General features: G+C 36.5%; 1 protein-coding gene across 4 annotated transcripts in view; it reads left to right on the forward strand.

Moving 5' to 3' along the window:
- EPS15 (epidermal growth factor receptor pathway substrate 15) overlaps positions 1–27,127 on the forward strand; it is a 148,217-nt gene that overhangs the window by 78,279 nt on the left and 42,811 nt on the right. For all 4 annotated transcript variants that reach the window (XM_047084929.1, XM_047084931.1, XM_047084932.1 and 1 more), the window contains exons 13-15: positions 9,160–9,232; positions 21,856–22,017; positions 22,429–22,626. In XM_047084929.1, coding sequence (XP_046940885.1) covers positions 9,160–9,232; positions 21,856–22,017; positions 22,429–22,626 — 433 coding nt within the window. The remainder of the gene's footprint in view (positions 1–9,159; positions 9,233–21,855; positions 22,018–22,428; positions 22,627–27,127) is intronic.

Genomic DNA, 27,127 nt, shown 5'->3' on the forward strand with positions numbered 1-27,127 from the left:
CCCTTCTCTGCTCCCACTCTTTTCTCTCTCTTTCAAGATAAATAAACATTGTAGAGAAAGCTTATTAATTTTGAGAGAGAAAGAGAGAGAGTGTATGCATGTGAACAGGGGAGGGACAGAGAGAGAGGGACAGAGAGAATCCCAAGCAGGCTTTGCACTGTCAGCGCAGAGCGCAATGCAGGGCTTGATCTCATGAACTACGGAGATCATGACCTGAGCTGAAATCAAGAGTTGGACGCTTAACTAACTGAGCCACCCAGGTGCCTCAAGAGAGCAATAATTTTTAAGATGTGTTAACAGTCTGTCTTTGGGAAACAAAAGTATCTACTAAGAAGTTTCAGTTCCTGAAGGATTTAGAAATGAGTCTCTACCCATCTATTTAAGTTCTAACTGGCATACTCTAGATGCTTGATTGAAACTTTCAAAAAGCCAGTAAATGTACCTTTATACTAGTAAATCATATAATGGTAATAATAATAAATAAAGGCAGTTGACATTTATTAAGCACTTATTGTGTGCTGGCATTGTGCTGAAGTCTTTCTAGATGTAACATAAATTAGTCCTTATCAACTTTAATATTTTGCTTATTAAACATTTTTTAATGTTTATTTATTTTTGAGACAGAGAGAGAGCATGAGGTGGGGAGGAGCAGAGAAAGAGGAGACACAGAATCTGAAGCAGGCTCCAGGCTCCAAGCTGTCAGCACATAGCCCAACACGGGGCTTGATCTCACAGACTGTGAGATCATGACCTGAGCCCAAGTCAGACGCTTAACTGACTGAGCCACCCAGGCGCCCCTCCTTATTTTATAATTAGGAAAACTAAGGCCTTGTTTTACATTTTTTTCTTTTACTGTTTCCGTCTCCTTTTGTCTTGTCAGATAAGTAGAATAAATTAATTATTTGGGGTTTGCAAAATAAGCTTTTATTTCTCCTTTAAAAAAAAAAATTGAACCATCACATGTTGGATTCTGCCACTGACGAGGCAGTGGTCATGTGAGCCACACTCCAAAGTTTGTGTTTTTCCTGGTTCTAGCTAGGCTTTCTTTTCAGTAATTTATCTTCGTGAATATCTTCTCTAATTTATTTTTCAAAAGTAAAACTCATTAAAACAGCCTCTCAGAATTAATTTAGTTATTCCCATAATACCTATAGCATTTGTCTTGCAGTTTTATAATTAATGGTTATGTTTGTTTCCCCAGCAAGCTATAGGTAGGGGCCTAACTTTAATCCTTGTTTAGCATGTAGTAGATATTCAATAACTGTTGAATGAATGAAATAATATATAGTCATATAGAGATTGTATGTTTAAGGCAACTTGTAGAGAAAATTAAATACTTAAGGTACAAATTAATGTCTTTACTCCAAAACTGTAACTCAAGTTTTTATCAACTCACTGTGAGTTCTTGGAGTGAAATGCTGTCTGACTTTCAGACTGGCTTGAATTAGAAGTCAAGACTTTCTCCTCAACTGTCTATAATTGTTACTCTACTCTAACTCAAGATTTCTGGCAATTCTCAAGATAAGCAGCGTCAGAGTGTTCTATTACCTTTCTAGCAATTGTCATCAGTTTTCTGAGCAATAAGAGTCTCTATTTCCTCTCCTCTTCTTCAGAACAGAGGCCAGTAGAGAAGGAAAAGCTATGTGGTAAATGCCATTTGGAGTTCAAAAAAGCTCAGCTCAGAAACCTTTAAGGACTCCCCTTGCCTCTATACTAAAAGTCTGTCTTACATAGTACTGAAGTTCTTTTATAGTCTTACCTTGATCTTCCATTCCAGGTTTATTTATTTACCACCCTGAACCCTTCATCCTAGATAAGTTAGTCTACTATCTAGAATTTTCTCACCTCTGCGCTTTCTTTTTTTTTTTTATTTTTTATTGTGATAAAATATACATGGCACAAAGTTTACTATTTTAGCCATTTTTTTTAAGTTTATTTTGAGAGAGAGAGAGAGAGCGAGAGCATGAGCAGGAGAGAAGGAGGTCTGGAGTGAGAGGGGAAAGAGAGAATCCCAAGCAGGCTCAGCGCTGTCAGTGCAGAGACCAATCATTGCAGGTCTCACACCCATTTTAGCCATTTTTAAGCATGTAATACGGTGGCATTAGGTGCATTCATGTTCTTGTACAACTATCACCACTATTCATCTGCAGAACTTTTTCATCATCCCAAACTGAATGATTTAATTGGACTTGATGGCAACTTAACTTTAATGACATATAAAATTCTATTCCTATAAGCTCTATTCTCTCCATTTTATGTTATTGATGTCATAAATCACATCTTTATACATTATGTATATGCTCTCAGATTTCTTATTTTTTACACATTTGTCTTTTAAATTCTGTAGAAAATATAACGGGGAGTTGCAAACCAAAATTACAGTAATAATGGGTTTTGTTCTGGTCCATGTATTTACCTTCACTGGAGATTTTTGTATTTTCATATGGCTTCCACTTACATTTAGTAGCATCCTTTCCTTTCAACCTGAAGGACTCACTTTAGCATTCCTTGTACCAATGGTGAGGAAGTCCTCAGCCATTGTTTATCTGGAAATATCTTAACTTTGCTTTCATTTTGGAAGGCCAGTTTTACCAGATAGTGTTTTTAGTTAACAGTTTGTTTCTTTGTTTTTCTTTTAGCATTTGTGTATGTTGTTCCATGGCCTTTTGGCCTTCAAGGTTTCTGCTGAGAAATCTACGGATAATCTTATTGAGGATCCTTTGTATGTGACAGGTCTTTCTTACTGCTTTCAAGATTCTGTCTTTAAGCAGTTTTATTATAATGTATCTCAGTGTGGGTTTCTGGGTTTTCCTGCTTGGAGTTTGTTGAACTTCTTGGATTGTAGATTGGTGTATTTTATCAAATTTAGGAAGATTTCTTCTTAGTCTTCTTTGCTCTTAGTCTGCCATTTTGCTGATATCCCATGTGTTTTCTCGCATAAGCTCTCTTTCCTTTTGAAATACCATTTTTCTATCTAATACTCATTGTTTCCTTCAAAGCTTAGCTGAAGTCTCACCTCCTTCACAAAGCATTCCCAGGCTGGAGTAATTTCTGTTGATATACATAGCACTTAGTATCTGCACAGCTTATTTTGCAGTTAATGATCTGCCTTCACTGATTGATTAAGCAAGCCATTTCTGACCCTCTCCAAGGACAGTCATGTGCCTACCTTCTGTGTTCCCACAGCACCTTGTGCTTGCCTGTTCTAGCATCGAGTACACTGCATTGTGACTTTCTTTTTATATTTTTCTGCCAAATCCCTCACATATACTGCTAATGGCAAGTACCTATCTCATTGTTTTTTGTATCATTAAAGTTTAGCACGGTGACAGTATGTAGTAAATAGGATTCAGTGTTTGTTGAATCAGTAGATAGGTCTTAAAGTTGCATAGGGAGTTTTGTTATGTATATTCTTTTTCACTCCTTGCAACAACTCCTACATGTGTTATATAAGGTCGATATTATATTCAATTTATTTTGAGGAATTGACTTACACAGTTGTGGGAGCTGGCAAGTCTGACAGGACAATCCGGTAGGTTAGAGACTCTGGGAAGAGTTAATGTTGCAGCCCAAGCCCAAAAACAGTTTGGAGATAGAATTCTCTCTTCCTTTGGGGAACCTCAGTTTTTTTTCTTTTAAGGACTTAAACTGATTGGGTGAGGCCCACCCATACTGTGGTGAGTAATTTACTCAAAGTCTACCTTCTTAAATATTAATTTCACCTAAAAAAAAATCTCTATAGTAACTGCCAGACTGGTATTTAACCAAATACCTGGGTACCATGGCCTAGCCAAGTTAATGCATAAAATTAACCATCACAAGGGGTGAAGGGACCCAGAGCCTGAACCCTACCGGGAAATCTCTACCTGCCTTTCACCTCAGCTTTTTTATGTAAAAATTTTATTACTCATTAGGCAGGGACAACAAATGTCCCCAGCTCCTGGACTCACATTTGCCCACCTTCATCATTTCACAGGAATACTTTTTCCTAAGAATGAATGAGATAATCCATGTAAAATGCTTATCACATAACATCTATCATGTAGTAAAGGCTTAATAAATGGTAGTTTTCATAATTAGTAATGTAGTAGTAGTAGTATAGCAGTAGTTATTGTTGTTGTAAAGGTAGTACTTGTAGATACAGTAGTGGCAATAGTAATTTTCTAATGAATTTTTATTTTATTTATTTTTAAGGTTTATTTTGAAAAAGAGCATATGTGGGGGGCAGAGATAGAGGGAAAGAGAGAGAATCCCAAGCAGGCTCCATGCTGTCAGTACAGAGCTCAATGCTCAGGGCTCAAACTCCCAAACCATGAGCATGACCTGAGCTGAAATCAGGAGTCCAGCACTTAACCAACTGAGCCACCCTGGCACCCCTACCATAGTTTTCTATTAGTTCCAAATGAAGGCATCCTAAATAAAGATCCTGACTGCCTTGTCTTTGGTCATGGGCCTGTTCTTGAATAATCCCTGTGATGGTGAGCTGGTGTACTGTGACTGGTTAAGCTTTGGTCAGGAGCCAATCCCTGGCCAATCATTGCTCAGAGAGGTTGAATCTGTAAAGAGGTGGCCTTGTCTACTTGAACTGTATGGGCAGAAAGGTGATAGTTGAGGGAGAAAGAGAGGAACAGTCTCCTAAAAGAAAGATTGCTGGGTCCTAGGAGAAGGGAAGGTCAGCCAGAACAAATAGTTGTTCTACAGTGATTTAAGTACACTGCCGTGTGATAGAGCCAGTATTTGAATTCTGGACTATTTAATGCCAAATCTTTTGCTTTGAAAACCATATAATGAGTTTCTAAAAGTAGAGATAGTTATTTGAATATTAGGCAAGATTTAGGGGGCAGAAATTTCTGTGATTACATTACATATTCTATACATTAGATCAGTGTTTTCTAAAATCTTTTGCAACCCATAATTCCTTTTAAGAAATTTAAAAATTACTCCGCCAATGTTATTTAAAATTCTAAGTAATGTTAATGTTATCAGTAAAAAGTGGCACAGTATAGGCTCAAAGCCTGCTTTTTTCGTAATTACATGATATCTTGTACAATTTACCTTGCAAATCTTAAGATGGTAGAGATATTAGCATCTGCATAATGAAAATTAAGGCTGAGGCTCTGGAAGGTTGTGTGATAATCAGAGTCAAAAAAAAAAAAGAAAAACAAAAAACAAAAGCAGTTTCATTGCAGAGCCAGGTTAGAATCTTAGTCTCTGGGGGCGCCTGGGTGGCTCAGTCGGTTAAGCGTCCGGCTCAGGTCACGATCTCACGGTCCGTGAGTTCGAGCCCCGTGTCGGGCTCTGGGCTGATGGCTCAGAGCCTGGAGCCTGCTTCCGATTCTGTGTCTCCCTCTCTCTCTGCCCCTCCCCCTTTCATGCTCTGTCTCTCTCTGTCTCAAAAATAAATAAAAACGTTAAAAAAAAAATTAAAAAAAAAAAAAGAATCTTAGTCTCTGGTTTTTAGTCCTATTTTCTTGTCCTCCATAAGACCTTAAATGCCTTACTGAATAATAGTGTAGTAATGAGAATAGTAACAAGAGTAATGAGAATAGCTTGCTTTTCTGTGTTTTCTTGATAGATTTATTGGCAGTTAAGCTACTTAATAATAAGAGCCCAAAATGTGCCCCAAAATATTTTATTTTATTTTCTTATTTTATTTTATTTTATTTTATTTTATTTTCATTTCATTTCATTTCATTTCATTTCATTTCATTTCATTTCATTTCATTTCATTTCATTTCATTATTCTATTGTGCAGTCAGGGAGAGGGGCAGAGAGAGAGTTGGAAAGAATACTGAGCAGGTTCCACATTCAACACCAAGCCTGACACACAGTTCAGTCCCACGACCCTGGGATCATGATCTGAGCTGAAATCAAGAGTCAGACGCTCAACCAACTGAGCCACCCAGGCGCCCCACAAAAAGATTTTTATAAGTAAGTTTCAGGATTGAAAAAGTTACCTTCATGAGTTCTAACTAACTGATTTTTGGCTTCCAACTAGTTTCTGTTTTTTATTGCTCTCTGGTTGGAAGAGAATGGGTATTTATGTTCAGAAAAAAGACTTAAAACTGTTTCTGGGAAGGGCTTTGAAGGTGACTTAATCCTGTTTCTCTGACAGTATTGGTATTATATCAAAATTAAGACAGATGGCTCACTCCCATACTAGTTTCCATCGAATCAGAACCGGCAGCTTTTAGAAACCAGGGAGATAATGGCTTTGGTATTTGTGGATTCTTTAGGATGTGCCAGGATCTTGGGAGTGAATTGGGTCAAAGAGATGGTCTAAGATAGAAGGTATGTAGAATCACTTCTTTTCCCTTCTGGAAGTTACTAAGCTGAAGGCTATAGCTTTTCCTGTCATCCAAGATGAGTAGTGCTTTGGGAAAAATGCTCACACACCTATTTTTGAAATGTATCTTACATCTGTCTTATCCCCATATATTGGTGGACTCCTTAGGAAACTGCATATAAATATTTTTTTATTGTGGCACTGAATCTTGAAAAGAATTAGGTTATTGAATTACTACTGTTAAACAGAATGCTTTGTATAGTTGTGCATTCATCACCTGTAGAAAAACAGGTGATGTTATTTGAAAGAAAGGGGAATGTAAAATATATGACCAAGTACCTAAGCACCTTTGTGCACCTGAATATATTTAGGTATTTTTACTTGCCTGAAATGGGAAGGATAGCTATAGAAGTTGAGTCTGTGGAATACCACAGAATAGCAATTTGGCATCCCTGAAATTATAATCTAAGTTAATGAGAAAATTATTTGATCTTTAGTCTAATTTATAGGATAGATTTTCAATTGTGATGGTTTTATAGAAGGTAGTATAACTGATTTTATTTTTTTTAATTTTCTGTTTAGTAATGTATGTTATACTACTTGATTTTGATAATAAAGAAGTTACCATGAGGCCAGAATTTTACTAGATAAAAGTGGATTAAAAAATTTTACTGATCTCAGTACTTGAGAATTAATGCCTTAAGATTCCATATTTATTATATAGTTTGAAATGATCTTCATGATATGTTTGGAGATATCACCACTGCTATCCTCATTCCCACACCCAAAATTATGAAGAAAAATTTGTACCTTCTAAATTTCTTCCATTTTACCCAAACATAGACTATATTTGCTGGTTAGAGCTGACAGTCCTTTCTAATCTGTTTTCCATTTTGCACCAAGTGAGCTTCTTTTTTTTGTTTTTTGCTCTCTTTTTCTTCTGTCTTGGCTACATTTTGTCAGCTCACTGCTTTCTTGCAGCCCTGTTTTCCTGCCTGCACACTTGATCTCTGAGCAGACACTGTCAGTAATAGGAGTTAACAGAGAAGCAGAATGGATTGAATACAGACACACACGTTAGTGGCTATATTGCTGGTTTATGATACTGTGTGATGTTTTCTATTTTTGTTACTAGCTACTGTCAGAAACAAGGGGCAGAATTGATACTGACCTTGTGTGGAATGCCTCTGAGAATTTGGGATTGGGGGAGGGGGCTAGTTTTTCATGTGACTTACCTCTGACATGCTGCAGCAGGAATGAAAACACTCTTCTGTTCACATAAGGAGGAAAGAAAAAATTTCCAAGATTGAGCTTGCAGAATATGTGTGGTATACATAGATTTTTTTCTTCCTGTGATTTCTATTTTTTAATGTTACCTAAATTTATAAGGGTTAGAAGTGGGGGTGACCTTTGCATAATAAGTAGATTAAGGTATGGGAGGAACAGGCTGCCACAATGATTCGCATGGTAAGGGACTGTTTAAAATCTCCACAACATCGTGACCCACATTGTGAACCATCTGACAAGCGGTTAGTGAGCCATCTCAAGTGTTTAAAAGTAACAGTATACAAACAGCTTTTATTCTTGTGCTTTTTTTTCTCCCTCACAAATCTTAGGGACATTGTGCCTGTATTTCCAAAAGAGTTGATTTTTTCTGCGTTTAAAATATCACCTCAAATAGGTCAGAAATATAAATGTAGCATTAATATTGACCCTTAGGTATCCCCTCTGGTATAATTTTCCCACTCTTCTTTATGCTACAGCTTAATGGAGCCTGAGCTTACATTTGGGTGATGTCTGGGATGAAACTGAAATACAGTCCTGAAGCTCTAAGGAGAAACTCTGTAGTACTAGTCTGGAGGACTTAGTGAATGCCTCCTCCCTTCTTCATGTGGCCTTCTTTTACCTTTGCACCCACCCCAAAAATGTATTGCTTCAGAATTCTATGGATTTCTCTCTCACTTTGTAGAAAAGAAAAGAAAAAATGAAGGGAGCAAGTCCTTGTGTGTGTGTGTGATTTCAGTACCAACAGGCAGTTAAACTTATTACATCAAAAGAAATAGCTTTATAGTAATTCTGAATCTAAGGTTGTTTAAGACTGATTCATTAGAAATCTAGCTCTGATGGAAGCATATGAGAATTTAGATAATGGTATTTCAAAGTAGAAGTGGATCCTGGTATGTTTGATCTGAAGAATATAGAAAGAGATAAATGCTCATATGACTCTTTTTTTTACTTCGTATACGTTGTTTTATGTATTTGATCAGTTGGAATTGATAAGTGGTCCTAAAATAGCTTTTTTTAAGCAGAGCGGTATTTCATAGAGCAAATGGCCTGTGTATTGACAGTCTTTTCCATTTTCTCTATGTTGTTTCATTCTAAAATTGGTACACACCAGTGATTTAAGGGGAAATTAACACTTCAATAAATGTCCTTTTCCTTAATATTGTTGGCTATTTCTATTAGCCATTTTCATTTGATTTGACGGTGGTACTTAAGGGTTAAGCTTACAGAGCTGATGCAACCCCTCCTTTTTTTCACCAGCGGTTTTCATTGGACATTATTTCCATAGCAACAGTGAGATCAGTGAAACCTGAGTGTTTCATTGATTATTTTTCTCCTCTTCCTTTTTTAATCTATTCTCTTTTCACCACATTTTAGTGAGAAAGCATTTTTTTTTTTTTTACAAACAGAGCTCATATTGATTTCTATTCCATAAATAATTAAAAGAGGGTGGAAAAATCTGCCCTTCGCTTAAAAATTGAATGTTTCACTATGTATTTAAAAAGCGATTCAGGATTAGGAGGATGGATAACCATACCGGCTGTAGCTGATGTTCTCAAATATTCTTGCATTGTTTGCTGGTCTTCTAGGGAAAAGAATAATGTGGAACAGGACCTTAAGGAGAAAGAAGATACTATTAAACAGAGGACAAGCGAGGTTCAGGTAAATGATCTGTAAAATTGAGTATTCTATTTCTGATTTAGGATTCATTTTAAATGTATAGGGTCATTTACTGTGTGATGGTTGTGGTATTGATGAGTAGGTCTAGGGAAAACCTGTTATTTATGTAATATAAATATTTGCCTTTTGCAAAATGATTCTTTTTCTCTGAATTCTGGCCTATAAAGATTACAGTGTGATGAGAAAGCAGTATTTTTCAGCATAAATTTCTAGTTTTGAAAGTATTTTTAAGATAATATTTGCCTACATATTATATTATTAAAGGTAAGTTTGAATGACTTACGATGTAAATATTATTACACCAATAAAATTAAATGAGTGAGATTGTCATTATCACCACCATCATCATCAAAACGCAAATTGGTTTTTATGAATGTGAAATTTTGTTAGCTAGGAGACCTAGTATTTTTAAAGGGCTGTTTCTCATAATACTGGTAGGATGGGAACTGAAACAATTTAAAATAGCATTTTGTAAGTTAATTAGCCAGGGTATCTTAAACTTTAGCATAAAGAGATTTAATTCATTTTCACTAAGTGCTGTGTTAAGTAGCTTCATTTTACAAATAGAAAAGAAAATAAAACCTCAATTTTTGATTAAGAAATAGTACAAAAAGGGGTATTTCAAACATTAAAAATATAGAAAATTTGGCAGTGTTGCATTTAGAGCAGTTAACAATGCATGTGACCACTGTTTCTTGAATGCTATACCAGTACATACAGGAGGTTGGACATAGAAGCACTGTTATCAGTTGCCAGTAAGAGAGCTCATGGATGGGCCTTTTAAAACATGTTACTTATATGTTGGATTTCCCTGCTTGTGCTGATAGTTTACAATGGATGAAAGCTCTAAATTAGTAGATCCATTGTTTTGTTTTGATGTAGGACATACACCAGAGATTGTCTATCAGATGGACTATGCCTGGGTGGGAAGAATGATTTACTGAGATATTGAGGAAGAAGCCAAAGAGACTTCTTGTTACAAGTTTGTTATTTTATTAGATTACTACGTTTACTATATATATGGAAATTTTCCTAAAGGTGATGGAAAAGTCAAGAGATCATTACTAATATATTTCCCTTTGTGGTACTGAAATGAGGGGTGGTTACTTCAATTATGTTATTTTTGTGCAGTTTTTGAGCTTCTTAGGAAATGCAAAAGAGTCACAGACTTTAAGCAGTTCTTGCTGAAAATAACTTAAGAATAGAAGATAAAATAATCTATGTTTCCTCAATCTGAAGAGATATAGTTACTGATATAATACTGGACAGCTTCTAAATTTAGCCAGATGGTATTTCAAAGGACAAAGGTTTTTGCAGTAGGCAATATCTTGTTATTAGTGTACATCTACTTGTTGGTTTTTCCCTACTGCGTCTTTTGAAGAGGTGAGTTTTTAAAAGGCTGGTTTGGAACAACACTAGAATTTATATTGTTCCTTTTAGGCTAAGTGGGCTATCCTTGAATATTTGATTTCTTACCACTTGAGAGGTTTTGTTTTCAGTCAAAATTTCTTCATGATTTCTTTGTTCTTTTTCACTTAGAAATTATAGTAAGGTATATGTTAAATCGTAAGCTTTGCTAAATCCAAAATGTCTTATTGGCAGGAGTCTAAATTATTTAATTTTTCTGATCAGGTGCTGTAAATAAAAGGCATCTTGGAGCATGCTTAGTACAGATGAAGTTGTAATGTTTGAACATAAGTTCATTGAAAAAAGAACATTGGATTAAAGCTTTATGTTAGATTTATTATTCATTCCACCCTTAAACAGGTATCTCTGTATTATACATGGTAATGAAACACTAAATTAAGAATGACATGGATAAATGACATCTACATGTAATTAAAACTTTTCATTTTAGTGATTATTTTCAATTTTCTGAAGCACAAGACAGCTTACAAGAACTGATAATAAGTAGATTTCATTGTCTGTTGGTTAACTCTGATTTATACATTAATGAAGCACAGACTAAGGAATAAGATGGATAATTAAAATCTGTAAGTAATCCCAAGTCCTAGTGCTTTATTTTCTAATTTCTCTGGCAAAAGGCAATTAGCTAGAGTTATTAATTAATAGCAAAATTAAAGAACTTCACTGCTTTCTTTTTTTAAAAAATTTTTAATGTTTATTTATTTTAGAGAGAGAGAAACAGAGCGGGAGTCGGGGAGGGGCAGAGAGAGAGGGAGACACAGAATCTGAAGCAGGCTTCAGGCTCTGAGCTGTCAGCACAGAGCCTCGTGGACTGTGAGATCGTGACCTGAGCCTTGGTCGGACACTTAACCAACTGAGCCCCCCAGGTGCCCCTGAACTTCCCTGCTTTCTGCTCCCACTTTCTAATGTAGGCACTAATGAGAAATGTCAAAATGAAGATGTCAGGAGGAAAGTAAGGGAATTTTGACCTATCAGTGAATGTCTGCCCAATCCAAACTTGATTGCTTTTCTCCATATTTATAAAGTCATAGATAGTAATTATATGAGCTCATATCTCAAGCACAGAAACCAAATTTACATGTGACCAAAGTGCCAAAAGACTAGTTCTTTTTTGTTTTGCAGCTCTGTAGTCTTCCTAATACAGGTAAATTATAAAATCTGCTATGTAATTAATTTATAAATTTTTGTTTCCTGTCTATAGTCCTATGAACTACCATCTTGAAAACTTTCAGCTCAAGATTTTTTTCTTGAAAACCAAAGCAGCAATTAACTTCAAATTTTATTTCCTGAAATGATCACTGTTAACACATATGATAAACCAGCAGTCTTTCTAGTTTATCAAGTTCTAGGGAGAAATTAGACCCAAAGTAACCCAATGGGAAAAAGTTATAAAAGTCCATTCTATCTTAAATGTATATGGTTTGGGCTTTTGTTTGTTTGTTAAGGGGAGAAAGCAGACCCACATTCTTTCCTACCTTAAACTGCCTACATACAATTTTATTAAAATTTTTCTTCTGAGTAAACAAATTAGGAATGCCCTGTCATGTGTGCTTTCTTCAGTGTTGCATAGAAGTTTGTAGGAATAACCTGGTATCAGACAAACTTGAATTCAGTTTTTGATTCTGGCTCTTCGTAGGTTTGTAAGTAAGTAATTTAATCACTACATATTAGTTTTCTATTCTGTAACATGGGATAATAAAAATACCAAACACTTAAAGTTGCTGTAGGAATAAAATGAAATGATGCAGTTATGGGGCCTCACAGAGTGATTGGTACCAGGTAAAATTTCAGTAAATGTTCTGATTAGTAGTAGTATTCTATACCCTACTGTCATCTCCTTATTATCTATCCCTCCTTTATTGTCAAGCTCTTCCTCCTCTGACTCCTATCTTTATTTAGGGCTATCTGCACACAGGACTCACCAATTTGAAAATACCTTGTTTTTGTTTTTTTGTTTTTTTCTGCTATTGCTGCCACTTTAGCTACCAACCTGGTTTCATTCCTTTCCTTTCCTTCCTTCCTTCCTTCCTTCCTTCCTTCCTTCCTTCCTTCCTTCCTTCCTTCCTTTTCTTTGTGTGGCCATTTTTTCCCTCTTTCTAGCCTTTCAGTAATCCTGTTTAGTATGCTGTTTACCTGTACCAGTGTGCTTTAATTTTTCTTCCCAGAACTGAGAATAATCATATGACCCAATCTATTGGCCTTTCCTGCATTGGTTCCTGCTTTCTTGAATTGTGCTCTCTGAGATATTCTCCTGCCTCACTGACCTTTTGCTTTCTGTTGCCTTTGCAGAGATTGACTGATACATATGCTCTCCCCTTGTTTCCTTTCTTTTCCATGCCGCCTATCATCCATATGCTGGTGACTCCCAAATATTTATCAAGCTCTCTGCTCTCCAGCTTCACATCTCCAGTTAGACATTTTGGTGTTTATCATTTTGAAGTCAGTGTGTCTGAAATGAGTCTCATTTTGTTGAAAAAAAAAATTGGCTTCAATTTTAGACTCTCCTATTTCTATCAGTGTTTTCTTTCTCATTATTGCCACCCTTATTACCTAACATCTGAAATTTTGAAGTCAGATCATAAGTGCTCTTCTTGCCCATCTTCTTGCTTTTCTTCCTAAACCAATTTCAGTATCATGACTCTCAGATGTGAAAATCTTTACTGCTGCCCACTGCCGCGGTTAATGATCAGAGGATGTCATATCTCATGGGTATATTGGAGGTAGAAAAAAAAAGATGAGATACAAATCCTCCTCCTGCATTACTTGGTTTTTTGTTTTTTGTTTTTGTTTTTTTATTGTCTGCCTCTAAACTATGTGCCCTACATATTCTCTTATTTCCACACTTACATCTTTTGTTGTGGTGATCTAGAATGTTCCCTATCTCCCTGCTTATGTGAATTCTGCCTGTGCCTTAAAGCCCAGCTCAAATCCCACCACTTGTCTAAATAAAACTTTTCCTTCTCTGTCCCTTAGTCTACATCAGTATTTCCTTGTCGGAACTCCCAGAGGAGTGTGTATTCACTTTTTATGGTATGTCCGGTATGTTACCTTATTATGCTAGTGTAGTGTGTATGATTCAGTATCTTCCAGCCTCTCTTGTAAACTCCTTAAGCTAAGAAATTGTACCTTGGAACAAATCTTTCAGTATAGTTGGTAATGTATTATTAGATAGAGATAAATTTAAGAAAGCTGTTGACAAAAGAAACGAATAAACTTCAGTTTTATGCATAAAATTTAAAAATAGGACAAGACACACCCAGAAATCATAGAAAGGATTGGGAGTATGGTAGGTATCAAACAGTCAGACTTTTCTATAGAGTTCATACTTGTTTATGCTATTCTCATGCAAAAGAAGCTCCCACTTAGTTATACTTTATCAATAAAGGTTCAGTAATTGATAGTAATTGTCCATTTTTCTTCATTTTAATCACTTAGTTTTTTTTTTTCTTAGATGAAGAGGAAGGACTTATTTTGGGTGGAAGTAAAATTAGATACATGAGCTCAACATTCTTTTCCTAGCGATAATGCTCTTAGAACATGCTGGGAAGCATATGATTGGGAAATAAAGGCAGGCTGTTGATGAGGTTTCTAATACCCACCTACTTTAATAGACTGCCTTTCTGTTCTTTGACCTAAACGTCTTGCTCTACAGTTGATAACTTTTTTTATATTAAGAATACTCCTGGGGCACCTGAATGGCTCAGTTGGTTAAGCGTACAACTCTTGATTTTGGCTCAGGTCATGATCTCGTGCACGGTTCATGAGTTTGAGCCCTACAGTGCTATAAGCACAGAGCCTGTTTGGGATTTTCTCTCTCTCCCTTGCTTTCTGTCCCTCCCCTGCTTGCGTGCGCGCTCTCTCTCTCTCTCTCTCTCTCTCTCTCTCTCTCTCGGTGGCTCAGTCGGTTAAGTGTCCTACTCTTGATTTCGGCTCAGGTCATGATCTCACAGCCTGTGAGTTCAAGTCCCATATTGGCTCTGCACTGACAGTGCGGAGCCTGGTTGGGATTCTCTCTCTCTGTCCCTCCCCGCTTATATGTGTGTGGGGTGTGTGTGTGTGGGTGTGTGTGCGTCCACACTTTCTCTCTCTCTTTGTCTCTCTCTCAAAATAAGAAATAAAATAAAATAAAATAAAATAAAATAAAATAAAATAAAATAAAATAGAATATTCCTGGGGTGCCTGGGTGGCTCAGTTGGTTAAGAATCCAACTCTTGGGGCACCTGGGTGGCGCAGTCGGTTAAGCGTCCGACTTCAGCCAGGTCACGATCTCGCGGTCCGTGAGTTCGAGCCCCGCGTCGGGCTCTGGGCTGATGGCTCAGAGCCTGGAGCCTGTTTCCGATTCTGTGTCTCCCTCTCTCCCTCTCCCTCTCTCTCATGCTCTGTCTCTCTCTGTCCCAAAAATAAATAAACATTGAAAAAAAAAAATTAAAAAAAAAAAAGAATCCAACTCTTGATTTTGGCTCAGGTCATGATCTCACAATTTGTGGGATCGAGCCCTGTGTAAGGCTCCGTAAGGACAGCATGGGGCCTGCTTGGGATCCTCTGTCTCCCTGTCTCTTTCCCTCTCTCTTCCTCTCTCTCTCAAAATAAATAAATAAACTTAAAAAAGAATACTCCTATAACTTCCATTTTGAAAATTAGGCCAACATAATGAATGTACCTGATTATTTCTAGTTTTGGATTAGTCTATAGAATTTTTAAAAGCAATTCAATAGCATTTTTATAAGATTTCCAAAATATGTAAAATTCCCCCTGTTCTCTTTAATAATTCTTCTTCAGGTATAGATATTCTAGTATGAATACATGTCTGTATATATGCTTTGGGGTTTTTAAGTAAGTGTTTTATTCATAAGTTAGTGCTTTGTTTATATTTTGCTCTTTTATATGAAACAGATGCAAAAGTATTCATGTTGTTAACACTTTGTAGGTTTGTTTGTTTGTTTATTTGTTTATTTATTTATTTATTTTTAAGGTTTTTCTTTATTTATTTTTTTTTTTTAATTTTTTTTTCAACGTTTTTTATTTATTTTTGGGACAGAGAGAGACAGAGCATGAACGGGGGAGGGGCAGAGAGAGAGGGAGACACAGAATCGGAAACAGGCTCCAGGCTCTGAGCCATCAGCCCAGAGCCTGACGCGGGGCTCGAACTCACGGACCGCGAGATCGTGACCTGGCTGAAGTCGGATACTTAACCGACTGCGCCACCCAGGCGCCCCATCTTTATTTATTTTGAGAGAGAAAGCACCAGCAGGGAGGGGGAGAGAGAGAGGAGAGAGCAAGAATCCCAAACAGGCTCCACACTGCCAGCAGGGAGCCTGATGTGGGACTCTTAACTCACAAACCCTGAGATCATGACCTGAGCTGAAGACAGACACTTAACCGACTGAGCCACCCAGGTGCCCCAATACTTCTTAGGTTAATACTGAAGTTACTTCTTCAGTTGTGCAACTGACTTGAGTTGCTAAAATGAATTGTTTTAGTCTTTTAATATAGCAAAGAGTTTTTATTTATTTGTTTAAATTCTCTTTTCACTACCTTTGTAGCACTTCATGGGATATAGAAGGATGGGAATGAGTTTATCATTTTCAGTACCTTGTGTGATTTCTAGAAAACAGGACATTTTCCTTGAAAGTTCTTTTTAAATAAAGCCAAGATACCTTCCCTGATGAGGAACCTTTGATGTGACTGCTTTGGTATTTTTCTAAAACAAACCTTGGCACTGTGTTACTGTAGTTTTGTTCACTCCATTCTTGCCATTCTCTAATTGCTGCTATTCTCCTTTCTTCTCTTGATGGAACAGATAGGCAAGTAGAGCATGATCACGGAAAGTAGAGCATAACTAGGAAGGCTTCTGCAAATGTCTTTAGTCACTTACTTCATGGGATGGCATTTGATAGTGTTGAGGTTGTGCACAGAGGAGGATTTTCCCAAAGGGCTACCCTAAAGTTAAGAGTCAGTTATCCTAGTTTAGTGGAAGATACTGTTTGTTAGGAGAGCCTGCCACTGCCCTGGTTGAGGATGAGGTGGGGGTTTGGAGGGGTGAGGGGTGGGTAAGGATCCTTGGGAGATGTGTATCTGTTACCTTCACTTAGTCTCAGGGTAAGCAAATCTATACCAAAATAAGATAGCCAAGGTTATCTGGATACTGATGTTGATGTGGAAATTGTATTGCAGTGGTGGTAGCCTTACAAGTAATTTTGCAGTAAAATTTGATTCTTATTCTTGTAGTGTGTATATTTGCATCTCTTCATTTTGCTTTTGTGCAAATTAATCATTTTAAATCTGCTTACTGAAAAAGTAGATGCTTTTGTGTATGAGCTAGTGTTGGAATTTTTTAAGAGATCTTTTATCATACTTAGAAATAGACATGGAGAAACATTAATTATAATTAGTTTTGATGTGGACATCTATCCAGCTTAGATACTAATGTGAGGTATTTTCTCAGTAACCTTTCCCTTGGAGGTCCATACTTTTATGTTACTAAGTGGCTTTTTACTGCAGCTAAGAAGTGAGGCTGGGAAATTTAAGTGACTTTGTTTGCTCCGTGGAAGAGAAAGGTCAAGAATGAATAAATATTATATTGGCTTGTTTATTCCCTTTCCTCTTGCATAAATTTGTCTTCTAAGGGTGTATTCAAAGTGGCTCACTAAAAATACTAGTTTTGAAAAATAGTTCAGTTTATTAAAGGAAACCAGTATAATCCTACTATTGGTAGTAGCTTTTACATAAAAATTCAGTCACATCTGAATATTTTTTTTTAACGTTTATTTATTTTTGAGACAGACAGAGACAGAGCATGAATGGGGGAGGGTCAGAGAGAGGGAGACACAGAATCTGAAACAGGCTCCAGGCTCTGAGCTGTCAGCACAGAGCCTGACGCGGGGCTCAAACTCACGGACCGCGAGATTGTGACCTGAGCTGAAGTCGTTCGCTCAACCCACTGAGCCACCCAGGCGCCCCTACATCTGAATATTTTTATACTGGTGTGAAACCACCAGAGGTATATGATACTTAAACTGCAAACTTGACATTTTTGGATTATGAAAGTAATATTGGTCCATAATTTATAAAATATAGAAAAATATAAAAAGAAAAAAACTCTACAATTTCAGCAAGAGAGAGACATTGTTAACATTTTGCTGTATTTTTAATGAATATACATAAATGGTTTTATATTTATTTGTGATTATACTGTACATGCCTTTGTATTTAGCTTTTAAAAATTAACATTAGGTCCTAGACATTTTCTTACATTACATGACCCTTTTAAGGTAAATTTTGTTTTTAATTAGATTCATAATAAAAGTAGAGACATCAAAATTATATCTATTTATAACATCTAGGTATTATTAGAGATGAAGTCCAAGATTTGGTGTGGGTGGGGGGTGAGGGGGGAGGCAGGAAGTTGAGAGAGGTTGGGAAGTTAGAGTGTTTGAGGATGGGAATAGGTAACAGATATTTTTTCCTTTTCCCACCCCTGAACATTTTTAATTAAGGGGAAAAAGAAAAAAGATTTTTCCACAGGATTCTTAAAAAATGCTTTTTAGGCCAGCATATCATTATATATAAACTATATAATAATAACTTTATAACCAAAGTAAGGTATTTATGATGGATTATATTCTCAAACTAGTAAAATTACTTTAGAGCTGCAGGTGGCATTTAAAAAATATTTTATAATTGACTTATAAGAAATTTTCAATCCACTGTAGTTTTTCAAGTTACTGTGTTAAAGTGAAGCTGCCTTCCTGAAGAGTAAGCATATAGGGGCACCTGGGTGGCTCAGGTGGTTGAGCATCCCACTCTTACTTTTGACTCAGGTCATGATCTGACAGTTTGTGGGATTGAGCCTCATTTTGGCTCCAGGATGATCATGGAACCTGTTCGAGATTCTCCCATTCTCTCCCTCTGCCCCTCTCCCGAACTTGCGTACTCTCTCTCTCTTAAAAAAAATAATAGTACATAATATTATGTAAAAAAGCACAAATATAAATGCTTAAAAATGTAAGAAAGGTATATGCTACAGTAAAATGCTAAAGCAGTAAAGATTATTTCCATATACAGTAATGGAGATTTTAAATGTCAGATCAATCTTGGTCTATAGACTATAAAAATATTGAACCAGTACAGAAACTTAGGTGGTATTCTAACAAAAACCATTTATTAGGTCAGTTTGAGGCTACTATTAATATTTACTTATAGTTTAAATACAGGGTGAAGCTTTTCACAGCATGTTAAAAGAACATAAAATCCTTTCTTTCTATCAACCTCAGGCACATTTTCCAATAGTTTCTCCCAGGTACTAGAAACTTTGTGATAGTTACAAATCATTGTTTAATTAATCATCTGGAATGTGCTAGCATTATACTAGATTGTGGAACCTCAAAGAAAGGTGAGACATTGGTTTTGTCCTTCAGCAGCTTATTATTTAGAGGTAACTATAATACAGTGTAGTAAGTGTGGTAGTAGAGGTTAGGTACAAACTGCTGTAGGAACATAAGTAAAGGAAGCTCAAGGTGAGTCCGAGGAGATTAAATTTGACTGGGCTTTGAAGAATGAATAGTGTTTCCAGATAACCATGGTATGGAAGGGCACTCAAGGAAGAAGAAATGGCTTAGGCAAAAGGCACAGGGACATTGAAGTATATTGTGTCTTGGAGAAAGAAGATGGTGTATTGAGGCTGGGGCACTGGTGAATATAAGGAAAAGAGGGTAGTAGAAGAGAAAGGATAACGTGGGGCCCAGAATTAAAGGTTCTAATGTACCTTGCAGGCAGTTTTACTTTATCCCACAGATGAGAGGGAGCCATTATGTGTTTTATAGCAGAGTAACTAAAGAACTCTTCTTTACAATGAATTGTTTTCTTAAGAAAGTTGGACATTTGTAATAGGAAGAAACAAAGGCAGAAAAATAAAGCATGAGTCAAGGAAAGGACAATGAAAACTAGCATGTATTTATTGAGGGCCAATGCCAGGTGCATATCTAAAACAATATCTTCATTTTGAGTATGGTTCAGTTAATAGTATAGGCAAGGTTAAAAATTTAGGCATGAAAAAATATTAGGCATTCTGGGAAATTAATGATAAAATACTAGTGGAGCTTACCATTACGAATCTATGATCACATAGACTCATGGAATTTACGCACAAGAAGAGTTTCATGATCATCTATTGTGTTGGCCCTTTTAAAGGAACTTTTTAAAGAAAGCAGCATGATAGTAGTTGCACTTTTATTTTTTTTTTTTTTAATTTTTTTTTCAATGTTTATTTATTTTTGGGACAGAGAGAGACAGAGCATGAACGGGGGAGGGGCAGAGAGAGAGGGAGACACAGAATCGGAAACAGGCTCCAGGCTCTGAGCCATCAGCCCGGAGCCTGACGCGGGGCTCGAACTCACGGACCGCGAGATCGTGACCTGGCTGAAGTCGGATGCTTAACCGACTGCGCCACCCAGGCGCCCCAGTAGTTGCACTTTTAGATTAATCAGTTGGTTGAGAAAATATAAGTAAAAATCAGTTATTAAAAGCATTGTTCAATGTTTTATTTAATCACCGAAGCATCTACATGTATTTAAGAAATAGTGGTGTACTTGTGAAAGTTTAATCTGTAGACACTGTGTATAGCTTAGTGATTAAGAGCTCAGACTCTAGAATCAGAACCTAGTTTGAATCCATCACCTGTTAACTGTAACTTTGGACAAGTACGTGCCCATCTGTGCCTCAGTTTTCTCATTTGTAAAATGTGATTAACAATAGTACCTACTTCATAGATCAGTCATATGGATTATAAATGAATTCATGTATGTAAGGAGCCTGGGCCAATACCTAGCACATTATAAGGGCTATTGTAGACATCCTTGTTTTGTATAAGTCGTGTGTAATTCAGAACCTTCTAAGTTTTTCTTTTGTTGTTCTTAGATTCTTACTCTGATGAATGATTGTTGGGGTCTTTGAACGGTATGTTAGTAAAAAGATATCATTATTTTTAGGGGTGCATGAATGGTTCTCCATATCCAGAATAGACAAAGCTTTTAGAGATGGAAAGTAGATTGGTGGTTGCCTAGGGCTGGGGATATTGGGAAGGAAATAGAGAGTGACTTGCTACTGGGTATGGGGTTTCTTTTTGGGGCAATGAAAATGTTCTAAAAGAAATTGTGATGGTTGCACAGCTCTGTAAAGGTACTAAAAACCATTGAATTGTACACTTTAAATGGGTGAGTTGTTCAGTATATTTATCTTAGTAAAGCTGTTCTAGAAAATGAATAAAATTATTGCTATATATGAAGGAGACTTAGGGAAGGGAGGTGGTTGTAATGGTACTGGCGATGCTTGATGAGGAAGGCCTCACTGAGAAGGTTATGGTTGAGCAAAGACTTGAAAGAGATGAGGGATTGAGCCATATGGATACCTGGGGGGAGAACTTTCTAGGAAGAAGGGGTAATCAGTGGAAGATCTTGAGAGGAACCTGTTGGAGGAGCAGCAGTGAGGCCTAGAGTGGCTGAGCAAGGGAGAGTGCAGTAGGAAACGAAGTTGAGAGATATAGGGCACCGTGAGGACTTTTTATAGAAAGGGAGATGGGGAGTCAATGCAGAGTTTTGAGTAGAGGAGTGACTCATCTGACACAGGTTTTTAACAGTGGCTGATGTGCTGAAAATAAACTGTAGGTAGCCTGGGTGGAAGCAGGGAAACCAGTTAGAAGGCAGCAATCCAGGAGGAGATAATAGTGACCTGGACCAAGGTAGAGGGAAAAAAATGGTTAGTTTGAATATATTCTGAAGGAAGAAGCAGTAAGATTTGCTGACAGATGGAGATGAGATGTGAGAGAAAGAGAAGAGTCAAAGAAGATGCTGCTCTTTTTGGCCAGAGAAAGTGAGGGGGAAGATTGAAGATAAAGCAGATTTGGGGGGTGGAAATGCCAGGAGTTCTGTTTTTGACATGTTCAAGAAGTTCATCGGACATCGAAGGACAGATTTGAGTTAGCAAATTGGATTTTAAAACCTGGAGTCTAGGGAAGAAATCCTCAAGTAAAGACCGTATTTAAAGCTAGGATTCCTCCAATCCACCAACATAATATGCTGAATAAGATGAGACTTTATTTTCCCTTAAGGTAATCTTTTAAAAATTGTTAACCTTCCCCTCTCTCCAAAGATAATAAATATGTTAATTTTCTTGTATTTCAGGATCTTCAAGATGAAGTTCAAAGGGAGAATACTAATCTGCAAAAATTACAGGCCCAGAAACAGCAAGTACAGGAACTCCTTGATGGACTGGATGAGCAGAAATCCCAGCTGGAGGAGCAACTGAAGGAAGTTAGAAAGAAATGCGCTGAGGAGGCCCAGCTGGTAAAGTGGCCATTTGCTGCTGTCTGTATCCATACCTTGGTTGCTTTTCCTGGTGTAAGATGGGAACATGCTTTGCTTATTATTGTTGTTGCTGCTGTTGTTAGGTGGCAATCTAATCAACAGTTGGGGCACATGAAGGAGTTGGAGCACTGTTCATCCAGAAATTACAGGCCCTCTTTAGGGGAAAGAAGGCCCTTAATGTACTACTTTTCTAAATTTTAGCTGGAAGTATGGTACCTATACCTTCAAGTTCCCTCTATTCATCCCCTAATTGCCCTTTTCTACCAAAAATATAAACTTCAAAAAACACCACAATAGTAAACTAAACAAATAAACATATTTGCATTATGGAACATTTTAATGACATCTCTTTTTTATCTCTCTTTCTTCTCATTCACTTCCATGTGATAGATCTCATCCCTGAAAGCTGAATTGACTAGTCAAGAATCACAGATCTCCACTTACGAGGAAGAGCTGGCCAAAGCTAGGGAGGAGCTGAGTCGCTTACAGCAAGAAACGGCAGAATTGGAGGAGAGTGTGGAGTCAGGGAAGGCTCAGCTCGGACCTCTTCAGCAGCACCTCCAAGATTCACAACAGGAAATCAGTTCAGTAAGTCTTTGTGACAGCGAGAAACATGCTCAAACGGGGCCTCACCATATCCTCTTAGTGAATAATACTTGTGTTCCTTTACCCTCTGCCTAGTTTATTATTCATTTTTCATTCATTTTGTACAAATAGGTTTCTTGTTGCCTGTCGTAAATTAAGACTGTTATACATCGTGTATCTGATTATTATCATTGGAGTCCTGGTTAAGAGTATGGGTTTTGTGGTTACATGGTTTAGGTTTAAGTGCTGTCTCTGCCACTTAACTGTGTGAATTACCTTAGTATCAGATTCCTTATCTTTACAATTAGAAAATTAACAGTACTTCTACCTTTTAGGTCTGTTGTAAGGATTAAATGCAATGTAAAGGTTTAAATAACTGTGAGACATTTTAGCGTAGTGTTTGGTACATAAATGCTTGCTAACTGTTGCTTATTTTTCTAAATAACAAAATTTACAAAATTGGGATTCTGATCTTAAAACCAGTTTTGCTCATTTGGAGACCTTTATTTTTTTTATTAGAAAATTGTTCTTTGTATAGATAAATGTGCCATGTTGTGTGAGTCCAGAGTATAGACCTTTTGCTTTGTTTTTTTCTGGGCTTCCCTATGTGGAAAATAATATTTTGTAGAATGGTAGTAAGCTGGTTAGTTAGGAGCAGAGAGATCATGTAGCTCATTCCTTTCATTTTGAATTTGAACCAACTAAAGCCAAGGAACATTAAGCAACTCACCTATGGTTACATAGCCTTTAAAAAGGAGCCACAGCCTAGAATCCAGATCTTCTAACATGTAGTCCAGTGTTCTCAGTTAATTATTATGTATAATGAAGCCCTACCCTTAATATATTTCCTTCCCCTCTCTTGTAGGTGAATACCTACTCACTCATCTTGCAAGACATAGCTTACTTCTTATTTCTTTATAGCATTTTCTGAACCCTGCCTTTATTGGACTCTACTTCTGTTACGGCATTCGTAACATTTTCCCCTAAATATTTGTTTCTGTGTCTGTCTCCCCAAGCAGACTGAGCTTTTTGGTCTAGAAACTTACACATTTTTTTCTCTCATCATTTAGCATAGTTCTTATCCCAGTATAGGTACTCAATATACAAGTAACCCAAAAGAATGCTATCCTAGTGAGACTGCTACCAACTGAATGAATATTCTTTAAAATAATTTTCTTCTTTGAGTTTTTTTTAAAATTGGTTTTTTGAGGTATAATTTACATACCATAAAATTCACAGCTTTTAAGGGTACATACAATTCAGTGATTTTCAGTAAATTTAGAATTGTTCAAACATCACAATCCAGTTTTAGAACATCTCTATCACTCCTAAAAGATCCCTTGTGCCCATCTGTGTGAGTCCCCACTTCTACCCCTAAGTAATTACTAATCTGCTTTCTATTTCTATAGATTTGCCTTTTTGAGCACTTCATGTAGATGAAATCAAACACTGTGCAGCCTTTTTCATGTGGTTTCCTTCACACGCATAATGTTTTTGAGGCTCATCTGTGTTGTAGCATGTATCAACATTTATTTCATTGTGTATTTATAAAGCATTTTGTTTATCTATTCACTGATTAATGGGCATTTGGATTCTTTCTGCTTGTTGGCTATTATGAATAATGCTGCTATGAACATTTGCATATAATTCTTCATATGGACATGTGTTTTCCTTTCTCTTGGATATGGAATAGTTGGTTATATTGTGAAGTTCTGTTTAAATTTTTTTTTTAATTTTTTTTCTTTTTTTTTTTTTTAACTTTAGGAGCACCTGGGTGGCTCAGTTGGTTAAGTGTCCGACTTTGGCTCAGGGCATGATCTCGCAGATCATAAGTTCGAGCCCCACATTGGGCTCTGTGCTGATGGCTCAGAGCCTGGAGCCTGCTTCAGATTCTGTGACTCCTTCTCTCTCTGTCCCTCCCCACTTGTGCTCTGTCTCTCTCAAAAACAAATAAACATTAAAAAAAATTTTTTTAAACTTTAAATTGCCAAACTGTTTTCAAAGTCACTGTACCATTTCACATTCCCACTAGCAATATATGAGGGTTCCAGTTTCTCCACAATGTTAACAACACTTTATTGCCTACCTAACTGATTATAATTGTTCTAGTGTGTGTGAAGTGGTGTCCCATAGTTTCTAATTTGCATTTTTCTAATGACTAGTGATGTTAAGCATCTTTTCATGTGCTTATTAGCCATTCGTAAATCCTCTTGGATGAAATGTCTGTGTAAGTCTTTTGACCATTTTAAAAAATTGGATTGTCTGTTATAAAATTACAAGCATTTAAAAAAATATATTTTGGATATAGGTTCTTTATCAGATATTTGATTGGCAAATAATTTCTCCCCATATCTTGCTTGTCTTTTCATTTTCTTTGAGGTTTTTGAAAGGAGACTTTTTTCAAAGGAAGGAACATAAATGAGAAAAGTAGAAAGGACACTGGATATTATAAATTATTACCGAGAAAATAAAAACAGTATTTATGAGCAAGGAAAATAATCTCAGCAAAATATTCTACCAAGTGTGCCAGAAGATATTTGGGATCTATGGAAGGAATTATATCCTTGCATCTGATCTCCAAACCTTAAAAACAAACATACTAGGGCACCTGTGTGGTGCAGTCAGTAGAGCATGAGACTCTTGATCTTGGGGTCATAAGTTCAAGCCCCATGTTGGGTGTAGAGTTTACTTAAAAAATAAAAATAATTAAAAAATAAATAAAAAAGGAAAGAACAAACATAGCAATTTCTTACATTTGACTGAGTGACTTGTGTCTTTCCCACGAAGGGCAGTATTTTCCCATGGGTCTATAAAAATGAAAATCCAGTTGTAAATTTTCCTGAGGTTTTAATTGCCCTCTAAAGCCAGACAGCTTTTCTGGTAAAAGGAATACTTGAAGAAAAATGTTCTGATTTGCTGAATTTTCATCTTCTTACCTTGTATTTATGGTAAGAAAAAGCAAAGAACCTCTGGCTTTAAGTCTATGTATATTACTTACATGATATATACTATTTTAATCCATGTGTTTCTGGCATTCTGATAGAGCTTGTGTTAGTTGTGTGATTTTTTTTCTCTATATCCTCTAAGTTTATGCAGAGACTAAGGAAGAAGAGAGTTGCGTGAGAGAGCGAGACATGGGAAAGCCTAGTTTTGTTCAAGATTTTATTGTCTCAGAAGTAATTATAAGGAATAAATGTCCTACATAGAACTCTTTGATTGGCAAGTATTTCCACATACTGCTTCATCTATATGATAGGTATTTAAGGTTTGAAATTTTTTTTATTTATTCATTTATTCATTTATTTTTAAGTTTTTTATTTAAGTCACTTCTACACCCAACATGGGGCTCGAACTCACAACCCTGAGATCAAGAGTCACATGCTTTTCCAACTGAGCTAGTTAAGTACCCCAAGGTTTTAAATTTTAGACTGTAAAGGTGTAGTGGGTATTGAAATTTATTTAATGGTCATGATAAAATTCTTTTAAAAAATGAAATAAAGCAAGAGTGTCCTGAAGCGTTCAAAGCTTTTGAGTCTTTGGTGCTGCTAATCACTGAGGTGTTCATTATTTCAGACTCCATGAAGCCGACCCAACTTGACATCCACTGATAACTGGAAGCGAATAAATGTCATCTTATCGCTCCTCAAATGCTTGCAGCCTGATGTGTTAAAATAATTTTGTGAGCTTTAGGAGGTTCAGTCAGGAACAAGAAAAAAGTCAGAAATGGGAAAATATAGAGGAGATATTGGGCAGCTCTGAAGCAGATGGACAAGGGGAGAGCTGTGCCGCTGGTCCCCACGGAAAACATCTCCCTGGCCTGTATAGTCAGTGATTGTGCCCAACTCAGTGAGAAACACTGCCTTACCCATAAACATAAAATTGTTTTATCCAAATAGCATAAAATTGTTTTATACATGCACATTTGTTCTCCTCATATACATTGCAAGTATTTAATGTATAAAAGATCAAATTAACTGTTGTTAATAATGGAGCACTACACTATGTACATTTGTAAAAATAGAAAGTGAGAAGTCTGATAATTCTACCTCCTGGAGAAAAACAATGTTTGCAGTATGGTATCTTTTTAGAATTCTGTCTGCACATGGATGCACCTGTCTTTGTGTGCCTGTGCATTCATATATATACTTATACCGGTTGTTTTTGTTTAGAAAAAATAAAGACATACTTTGTATTTGAAAAAATGAATACAAATAAAAATGAAATAAGACAGAATAGGAAACATCAGGGTGCATTACATGGCGTAAGGATAAGTACTATCATGAAATTTTTTCACGATTGTATGTGTATGTATGTGTGTGTGCATGTGTGTAAATTATTTATATGGATCAGTGTATCTATATATATGTGTTTATGTACATGCATATTCAAATAAATACATATATATTTACTGGGTTAGGGTGTAAAATCTATTTCTTTCTATGGATTAAAGTAAAAAAATATTTATAAGCCACAACTCAATAGCACTAGGAATATAAAAGGCATA

Source organism: Lynx rufus, unplaced genomic scaffold (assembly GCF_022079265.1).
Source record: "Lynx rufus isolate CCGP_SWC_20201006 ecotype Redwood Valley unplaced genomic scaffold, mLynRuf1.p SCAF_2, whole genome shotgun sequence".
Classification (NCBI taxonomy): domain Eukaryota; kingdom Metazoa; phylum Chordata; class Mammalia; order Carnivora; family Felidae; genus Lynx; species Lynx rufus.